Source organism: Myxine glutinosa, chromosome 2 (assembly GCF_964187855.1).
Source record: "Myxine glutinosa chromosome 2, kmMyxGlut1.1, whole genome shotgun sequence".
NCBI lineage: Eukaryota > Metazoa > Chordata > Myxini > Myxiniformes > Myxinidae > Myxine > Myxine glutinosa.
Genome location: NC_136262.1, coordinates 31,129,083 through 31,139,608, shown reverse-complemented (window position 1 = coordinate 31,139,608; position 10,526 = coordinate 31,129,083). Strand labels below are relative to the sequence as shown.

General features: G+C 44.6%; 1 protein-coding gene across 4 annotated transcripts in view; it reads right to left on the bottom strand.

Moving 5' to 3' along the window:
* Window positions 1–2,153: 2,153 nt before the first annotated feature.
* The window catches only part of LOC137421916 (hippocalcin-like protein 1), a 70,604-nt gene continuing 62,231 nt past the window's right edge, over window positions 2,154–10,526 (bottom strand). For all 4 annotated transcript variants that reach the window (XM_068108485.2, XM_078773072.1, XM_068108484.2 and 1 more), the window contains one exon: window positions 2,154–3,896. In XM_068108485.2, the coding sequence (XP_067964586.1) occupies window positions 3,799–3,896 (98 nt within the window). In that variant the 3' untranslated portion in view covers window positions 2,154–3,798. The remainder of the gene's footprint in view (window positions 3,897–10,526) is intronic.

Genomic DNA, 10,526 nt, shown 5'->3' with positions numbered 1-10,526 from the left:
AACGACCACCAGGACCTCTCAAGACCAAGAAGGACTGCAAGAGCTTCAAACACCCCGAGACAGCCAGAAAGCACAAGGGTTCGAGCTGGTCGTGCAAGAGGGCCAGAGGGATGTGCTGCGCAAGAGAGAACTGGATGTGCAAGAGGGCCAGAGGGACGTGCTGTGCAAGAGAGAACTGGATGTGCAAGACAGAGCTGCAAGAGCAAGAGAGAAAATGGCGTTCGGCATGCCCTGATATAACCTTGCGGCAGTGACGTCAGCCTTGGCGCGCCACCAACCAGCGCCCTCCACCGAACCTTCCAGCTTCGCGCCTCCCGCACTCGTTGGCTGGCGGTTCACGCCTACTGTGCTGACCAATCACAGGCCTGTAGCGTGGTGATAGCTCGTGTCACTCCACATTCTTAGGCCTGCCGGAGGTGTAGCTGGCTGCAGCCCATGCGGCGGTGCCCCGAACTGCCCTCTTGCCTGTTCTCTTCCGAAGTCCTTGTCAGGGAAAGGAATTATTTAATGTTGTACTGAGGGCCTGTCTAAGTGTTTATGTTGGTGTGCATTGCCATAAGGGACGAAGGTTTGACTACCAGGTTTGACACACAAGGGTTGTTATCTTTAATCCCTAACTACCTAGCACATGAACATCCTGGTAGTTTCACAGGTATACTCTTACCCGACAAACCGGACTAAAACACAGAACTTATTACAGGTAGATTCTCTATCGCGACAGTCGAAGCATGTTACCTATTCAGATCTACCTGGCTCTAGATATTGCTTTACCCCACCGACATAACAGTACTTAACTGTGGATATTTGCCAGTTCAGAAGTTTGCAAAAACAAATTTTTTAACAGATATCATGAAGCAACTCATGAACATGAGAATACGATTTATAGCAAAACCCAGTTTGCCATCACTTTATGTCATCTTATAAAAACTATTGTTTTTGGAGGAATTCCTTATTTAACCCTAACTGAACTGCGGTTCCTGATTACCTGATACTTGGTGATTTGGAGCTTTCCCTGATTGATCTCAGCCGTCGATGGTCCGATTAACTTGAAGATTTGCTCACGTGTAGATCATCATGTGATGAACGCGATGGTAATTTTATTTATTTATCATAATATGTGAATTTTTTATTATTTACATTTACATTATTGTTTAATTTAGTTTAAATTTAACATTTAAATTTTAACTAAATTTAAAATTTCGTAATTTTATTTATTTATCATAATATGTGAATTTGTCTAATTTTTGCCTAATTATATTGTTCTATAATTAATTATTCAGTTTGTCTTGGACAACCTGCTAAAACACTCAGAAGAAATTAACTGACCAATTAATGTACACCATTAGAGTCTTAATGCATGTAACCCTTATTCACATGTGTTTGTTGTATATAAATATGTGCAAAAAATTGCAGTTTTAAAGGGTTTTTTCAGACTAATTGTCATGTAACACCTGAACGGTAAGTTCGATTTGGACGTATGTGGTTTCAAAATGTGCAGAAGACCCTGGAGAAATAAGTCGTGAGAGGAGAATTCGAAATCCCCAGCAGCTGTGAAAAAATTGCAAAAAATGTCGAGCGGGGCCTCCCAGGCCTCCCGGTGCCGTTGGGGTTTTGAAGGGGTCTGATTTATTGAAGTTTTTTTATGAACTTCTTTTTTTGAGAGAGATAGAGAGAGAGAGAGAGAGAGAGAGAGAGAGAGAGAGAGAGAGAGAGAGAGAGAGAGGGAGAGGGAGAGAGATGGAGAGAGATGGAGAGAGGGAGAGAGAGAGAGAGGGAGAGAGAGGGAGAGAGAGAGAGGGAGAGAGAGGGAGAGAGAGAGAGGGAGAGAGAGAGAGAGAGAGGGAGAGACAGAGAGGGAGAGAGAGAGGGAGAGAGAGAGAGGGAGAGAGAGAGATAGGGAGAGATAGGGAGAGAGAGAGGGAGAGAGAGGGAGAGAGACGGAGAGAGGGAGAGAGAGGGAGAGAGACGGAGAGAGGGAGAGAGAGGGAGAGAGACGGAGAGAGAGAGAGAGAGAGAGAGAGAGAGAGAGAGAGAGAGAATTGCTTAAAATTAGGTCACATTGCCATTTTAAGGGACAATTCTCAGCATGAATAAAGGTCATTTTTAAAGAATCAGGTCAGGCACAAATAGTAGGTACCATGGAAAGGCAGGAAGCGGATCCATAGCACACAGCCACGCCTAGCTTTAATAGTGCAGTGGTCATGTTCATTGCAAACGCCTTCAAGATAGACCACAAAATAAGAAAACTCTACAACATAAAAAGCCACATTTACTAAAGCAAACATCAAAAGTAACGCTGGTGTTCCATCTTGATCAACTCGACGTGAGATCCTCCAAACACAAGGTGTATGGATTTGAGGCGTTCGGAAGTGCTGCAGGTGATGTTTCTGGAGGCCGAGTGTGAGGCTTGTGTTCCGTGTGTTTCTATTGTGTTTGCTGTGTGTACATATAAAATGAGCACATCAGATGTCATGTGACGGATCTCGAGTTTCCAAAAACGGTCAGGTGATGCCTTTTGCTTGCAAAGGTGACACTAAGCAGAGTGAAGATGCATGGGCAGCTCTATGTGGTTGGTGTCAGTATCCTACATGACTTAAGCATGGTGCGTGGGCACGACAATAACCTATCACATTAAATAAATAACTACATAATGCAGAAGTGACCATACTACTGATAACTATAAAAAACAGTCATGACTGGCTGGTCAAGAAACAGTATACAACCAGAACCATTACAAAACAAGTTAACAATATAAAACTACCGGATTCACTTACACCTGCAGAGACCATCGGTGGGATTTTACAACAATACCTGGTGTGTTCTGCCCACTCAGCCTGCTTCTTGTGATATAAAAGCCAAGCGTACAAAGCAAAGTCTCGAAAGGGCCCAATACTTAAGACTACAACGTGCTGCTAGCTACTACTGGTTACGACGACATCGTCTGTACAAGTCTTTAAAGCAAAACGGTCCAGCCAAAAGTTACATCCACTTCTGGATGTTGTTACCTGATACTACTTTAACACTTTGGGTTATCAAGTAAGTAAAGTGCCAAAAGGTCATGGGTTTTGCAAGAGTGAGTTCCTTGCAGGTTGATAGTAAATTGGCCCAGCCAATTTTCAATTTCATGAGTGTTTTTGATTCCAGGAGCTGGACCAACTAGTTCAAGGGGGGCTTCTGTAGGCAGGCCTAATCATCCCTTGACTTATCCACAGCAACAAATATTATGCTTAGCCATATACTGAGCACTGAATGGATAAAAAACAAGCACCACAGCTGATAACTTCCTGGATTTAGGGCAACGTGCGTTCGGTGTGTGCCTTGACTTGAGACACACACTGCGATGATGTAGTGGGGAGTGAAATAAGCTGTGCGCGACTCTGTTGATCGATGTTACAAGTGTGAAGCATGCCCTGTAGTAGGAAATTGTGATGGAAAGGGTCGGTAGTAATGTAGACTACAACCCGCTAGGCTTCCCTTCCTAATGAAAATGACATTGATGTCAGACAGGAATACAGTGCTGTCGGATGCACGAGTGGTCGTGGCATATTCTCATGAGCCGATGTCTGAAAGCCAAGTTAACCCCATGGACACCGCTCTAGTACCATCAATGGTGCAATTCATTTCAAAGCAAAAATAACTTGTGCAATCATTGCCGAGGGATTTTTAAGTTTGCTTGTGTTGTGAGAATATTGGTGAACTAATTGGGAACGGGAGAGAGGTTAGGGATGGAGGGAAGGGAAGTTCAGAGGTACTGCAGTAATAGATCAGTGTCGGTGCTGCTAGATCTGGTTTGGGCTGCTAGATCTGGCTTGGGCTGCTTGGATCACACTGCAGCAAGCGTACAATAGAAGGGTCGCTCTTTGCTCCACGGATGAACTCATCCAATGATAGTTTGCCTGCGGAACAAGAAGCAATTCTGAGATAAGTAGCAGGTATATTTTATTCCAAGTGTTGATGCTCAGGGAAGAATAACAGGGGAGAAAAGGTTCGCCAACAAAAGGTAAGGTGAAGGGGAAACAGGACAAGAACGTGTTGATTCACAACAGCATGATTAGAGGAGCCGCAGGTGAACGGGGAACAAGGACTCCGCGGGTGTAGTAAAGCTGAGAGGTGGAAATGGGAGAGACAATGAGGTGGCGGTGGCAAACAGACGAGGTACTGGAGGTAAGAGAATGAGACAACAGACTTCAAAAGACAGTTGCTGTATAGTATCAAACGGACAAAGGAGCTTGTGCTCACAATACTCAAAACCCAAGAACCCGTGGCAGGCCTCCTCCATTGTACGGGCTTCTGGCCCCGCTCCCTTGGGCTCACCCGACTTCCGCTTGATCCAATACACCACATCTCTCCCCGTTAAGTGTGTAAATGCATTAATGGTGAATACAAGAGTAATGAAGACACCAGTGAAGAATGAAGACAAGGTCATGAATATACAAGTATCAGCTACAAATCGAGGTGGTTTTGGTGCCATTTGAACTCTGGATGATCGTCGGGGTGCAAAGCCAACAGATGGTTCCACTGGTGGTGGTGCTGCAACATCCGAGTCATAATTATCGGAGACTGCCTTAGGGAACGGTGCAGTACCATCGGCAGCACCAATGTCGCTGTTCACAGATTCAAGGGGTAGCTAGACATCATTTGTGAAGAAGACAGAATTACAAGACCGATGCAGGCCATGATCAAGGTGTCTCCGGATGACTCAACTGTCCTCGAGTTTGATTGTGTCGGACAACATTCCCTCGTTTTTGTGAACCTTTCCTGGTAACCAAGTTTGTCCGTGACCAAAGTTCCTCACAAACACCGGTTCCCCGATGTTTATAAAGCCCTGCACAGTATTTTTGTCAGGATTACATCTCTGGTTCCATTGATTTTGGTACACAAATGATACAACGTCGGGTCGGGTGTTAGACAATCCATTCGTGTACGCAAACGTCGTGTTTCATCAGCAGCTCAGCTGGTGTCACACCAATTGTAGTGTGGGGTGTGATGTGGTGGGCGAAAGCCCAACGTGATAGTCTGGTCTGAAGGCTCCCACCATTTATCTTGTTTAGTCCAGACTTATTTTTTTTCTTTTTATTTATTTTTTATTTATTCTTTATTTATTTTTTCTTTTTATTTTGTAAACAAGATCGAGTCTCGTGTAAGAGCTAACATTAATCACAAAAAGACAAACTGACACATAAAACATAAGATAAAGGGAGCGGGAGACAACATGGGGAGAAAGAGCGAAGCATACAAGTACAACATTTGAGAGCAAGGACATCGGGAGATCTGTGGGAGGGACAGGGCTTGGAGGGACAGGGCTTGGGGGGAGGAGGCATAGGAGGAGGGGAGTGGTGGGGATGGAAGAGGTATAAAACACATGGACATTGCTAGGACTTCCAGGAAAGAAGTTGGTATTTCAGAAAAATGGATCTGGGTGAATTAACGCTGGTAGAAAAGATCAAGGTTTGGGATGGGGGCCAGAAAGGACTTTGCATGATGGAAGATTCCCAGACAGCGACTGGCTTTGGAGGCCAGCTTGGAAATGTGGTTTTCCCAGGAAAGATCATGGCAGATAGTGAGACCGAAAAGCTTGAGCGACAGAACTTCTTGGAGAGGATTATTCAGAAAGTGGATGGGAGGGTTGTCCAGTCGGTCTTTTCGGAGAGACATCGTAAGAGTGTGAGATTTGTCAGGATTGAAAGACATGTTCCACTTGTTTGCCCAGTCTGTGATTTTGTCCAGGTCTGCAGAGAGTGAGGAGGCTGCAGACTGCCGATCTGAGGGATGAGGAATGGAGCGGCAGAGAGTGGAGTCATCAGCAAAGAGATAGAGAGGATTTTCAAGAGAGTCGGAGACTTAATAAACTTAAGACTTAATAAAGTCGGAGTCGGACTTAATTATACTCATAGAGCTTTCAGAGTAGCAGTACTCATCTGTACAGTAGCAGTACAGTAGTAGTCTACGCAGTAGCAGTACAGTAGCAGTACAGTAGCAGTACTTAGCAGTAGCAGTACAGTAGCAGTAGTACTGTACTGTACAGTAGCAGTAGCAGTACAGTAGCAGTACAGTAGCAGTACAGTAGCAGTATCAGTACTGTAGCAGTACAGTAGCAGTAGCAGTACTGTACTACAGTACAGTAGCAGTACGCAGTAGCAGTACAGTACAGTAGCAGTACAGTAGCAGTACAGTACAGTACAGTAGTAGTAGTCTACGCAGTAGCAGTACAGAGTAGCAGTACTTAAGTAGCAGTACTCATCCAGGGGGAGGGGGGCAGAGGAGACATATTCCGTTGTTGATGGAGCATGAAGGAAGCAGGAGAAACGTCGTAACTTGTGTATTCATTCGAACTGAGTCGAGCACTTTTCCGAACAGGACATGAGAATTTGCTTTCACCTTTCGGAATGTTCCTGGGTTGTTGTTTTTTTTTACTCTTACAACCTCATCTGGCTTAAATACCGTACATTTCACCACTGAGCTTGGAGGAAGTGCCGTCACCAACGTCACTTCCCGGGATACTCTTGGTACCAGCGACGTCATAACAATGGCGCCGCTTTTGTCACCGTACTCAGCTGGGCATTTCCTCAAGAGGAATTTCCTACTCCCCATGGATGCCAACCAATGGGGATTGTCCGTGCTCTATCATTTTCAAGCAAGGAAGCAGCACGTACTGTTTTTTTAAGTCTTTGATATGACTTGAACCGGTCCAAACCGGATGGATGTTTTTTTAGGAGACACCATCTCCTTACTGGATGTGGCCATTGGCTCCCCACGATAGCTCATCTGCCCTTTTCCAGGTGTTGTTTTTGGTCCTGTTTTTGGTCCACAGGGTGTCACAGTCACCTTCCTCACTAGCAAAGCCAGTGAGGGATGTCGGTTTGGTCTCCGGTATCACTGTTTGCTGGACTTTGCTTTGCTGGATTTTTGTTTCTTCTGGACTGTATTTCACACCATCTCCTCTCCGCACAAAGAAGGAGTTTTAGCTGTTCCAGTAATATCAAACTTGCCCTTCCTATGCCTTCGCTGAAGCAACAGATGGTAAAGAAACCAGTTGCTTGTGAGTACGTAGGAAATCTGAAAGCCAGTCCCAAAGGAAACGCTGCATGGAAGCAGCGTGTCAAGTGTCAAATGATGTGGGTGGAAGACATCTTGTGGTGATCTGAGATCAGACAGTGAGAGAACAGATGTCCTGAGGTCTGCCACAATGATCAACTCCAATACTTTGCTAATGAGGGGAAGAAGGCCGACTGTACAAAAGCTGAGCGGGAAATTTTTCACACCGTAATTTTCAATTTGGGGAACAATGACGACTTTCCATGATTCAGGCTGGTGGTCCTCAAAGAATGTATGACCTGGAAAAGAGCAGAGAAAGAGGAGTAAATAGAGCAGATGAAGTCATGTTAAGTATTAAACTGCTGATATAATGATAATTAATAAATCTTGATTGTCCCATATTCAGGGAAATTATTCTTTGGTGACACCGTAAGTTGATCATCAATAAAACATAAAACACAAAGGGAATAAGAAAACGATATAAAAAGATATAAAATATACAATAAATATAAAATATGGAAGATTGACTAAACAGCAAAATGTCTACGAATTTGAATTTAGCATTTGAATTGCACATGGTTTTGGTGTTGGTGTTGGCTTAGCGGTTAGGGTGCCGGCTTGGGATTCCAAGGATCCTGGGTTCGAATCCCGGTCGATCGCTGAATTAACGCCAGGGGGGTTGACTCAGCCTGTCATCCTTCCGAGGTCGGCTAATTGAGTACCAGCTTGCTGGGATGAATGATCACGGTGTGAACCCCGATTTAGAATAGGTACACCGTATCCCTGCGCATCGTAAGAGCGTGACCAAAGGTTGGTGTCAGGAAGGGCATCCGGCCATAAAAAAACATTGCCTCAAACAGGGAACCATGATTGCCATTGGACCTGCGAGGCCAGTCCCGCTCTAGCAGGGAAAAATGGCCTTAAAACGATCATTCATTCATTCATTCATGGTACAAATGACCTTTTGAAAATGTTCTTCTTCATCCTCCTCACACAAAAGTGTCTCCCTGATGGCAGTTTTTCAAAATGTCCGTTCAAGAAATTACTTTCATCGGTAAACACCTGCACCGCCTTCCTTTTCAGTGCCCGCAAGTATAGAGACTCCAGACTGGTTGAAGGCTTTAACCTACAGCTTTAAATGCCAGTCTAATGACCTTTTTCAATCGTGACTTATTCCGCACATCAAGATAACTGTACCAGGAAATCAAATTAAATGATAAAACACTGATCAGTAAGGAATTTGTCAACATCCGCATCACACGAGAGCTAACACCAAATTAATTAAACTTCCTAAGAAGATATAAACAATCTTTGCATTGATTTCTTGTACAGAGCATCAGTATTTCCATCAAAAGTTAGCTTGTTATCAATAAAGGTGCCCAGGTATTTAAATTTGCTAACAATTTCCACCTTATCACCATTTCTGGTTACAGGCTCATGATTGTGACCCTTCCGAAAGTCCAAAATCATCTCCTTCGTTTTTCACACATTCAGAGGAAGACAAAAGTCCCCACGCCACTAATCAGGTCCAGCACCAGTGCAGGAGTCAAATGTAGCGAGGAATTTCTCCCCCTTTACAGGAGGAAAACTAGCTCATGTGCTGGAGGAAGTTTGCAGTGAAAGTAAGGGCCGGGTTGGGAGCGAGGGAGTCTTGGATAGTTAGGTGAGGTTCGTGACCACGGCCTTTTACACAAAGGCAGTCAGCTTAGCATAAGCAGTGTCTACTGTGATTCACTTCCTCAGGAGTGATGGAATGGATGAGGTGCTTGTACATTGATAAATTTAAAGATATATGAACAGGATGCTCACAATAGTCCACAACACAGCAAAAAAAAAGAAAGAGGTTAAAAAATAATTATATATATATAACTATATATTGGAAAATATACCCAAAACAGACTTGACCAACTGCCCACCAAGTTTTTGTAGATGGACAGTGGATCAGACATCAGGTGGGCCTAATCTTGAGCTCTGGTACATCTGGTGATAGAAGCCCAATGATTGCGAGTTTCACAGAGAGATTATAGGTTCCCATCAGTGGGGATGACTGTCCAGGAGGAAAAGCCACCCTAATTTCTGGAAATTACCATACCTGGATGATGGGCAGGATAGATGAAGGTGTGAAGGTATAAACTGATGAAGTAGAGAAAATGCAGAGTAACAAGTCCGATGCACCGTATATTTCAAGGCATTCAGAGATAGTGTATCGGGAAGTGGAAAAAGGTGGCTGAAGGCCACATCAATCCACCGGATTAAACTGCCAGACACACAGTGCGCCTTGGTAGATCCCTGAAGACCACCGGTGAAATGAACACTTCCAAAATTACATGATCTGGGAGCCAAGGGAGGTTGCCAAAGAGCAGCAAAGGTTGAAGGCAAGGTTGAACATCACCAAATGGAGCACAGAATGGAAGCCATTAGAGGAAATATTGGATGAGAATCCAACAGAGACAAAACAAGCAAGAAAGAGCAATCAGAGATTGCACATCCTCGCCAGGATGTGTTTGTGAGGTGTATTTGTGGGGTGTTTTTGTACATTCTTTCATTATTTTGTACAACCCACTTTCATCAGACGCATGTGACACATTACGTCCTCTTTATAAAACTGAATTCAGTATTGTATTTTTATTTTTAAATGAGGATGGCCTCGGAGTCTTTTGAGTCCCCGGGGTCTTTTGCATCCTCGGAGTCTTTTGGATCAATGGCTCTTTTTAGTCCTTGGGATCTTTTGGGTCTTCGGAGACTTCGGTGTCTTTTGGGGTCCTCATGGTCTTTTGGGTCTTTTTTTTTTTTTTTTTTCGATACAAGATCGAGGCTCGTGAAAGAGCGAACATTAATCACACAGAAAGACAAACCGACACATAAAACATATAACATCGGGAGCGGTAGACAAGATGGGGAGAGAGGGGGAAGGACACAAACACAACATTTGAGAGCAGGGACCGAGAGACATGGAGACATCGAGAGATCTGTGAGAGGGAGAGGGCTTTGGGGCGGGGCATGGGAAGGGGGGGGGGGTGGGAGAGGTATAAAACATATGGACACTGCCAGGACTTCCAGGAAAGAAGTTGGAATTTCAAACAAGGTGGATCTGGGGTGAATTAGCGGGGGTAGAAAAGATCAAGGTTTTGGATGGGGGGAAGATAAGAGATGGTGGTGGACAGCTGTTTTAAAGACCTGGAGGGAGGAGTGGGATTGAAGGGAGTGAGGGAGTTTGTTCCAGAGGCGGGAGAAAAGAGGAATGAAAGAGTGAAGGTGAGCAGAGAGCCGAGATTTCGGCAGTTTAACCATCAGAGGGTTGCTGGCAGATCTTGTGCGACCTGTAGGAATATTTGCGGGACAGAGCACAGAGAGAGCTGGGGGTGCAAGGCCGGAGAGGAGTCGGTAGAAGACAGAAAGACCACCTACCTGCCTGCGGTGAGTGAGTGAAAGGCCCTCAGAGATAGCTTCATCGCGGGAGATTCCAATAATTCTGAAAGCTTTGGTTTCAA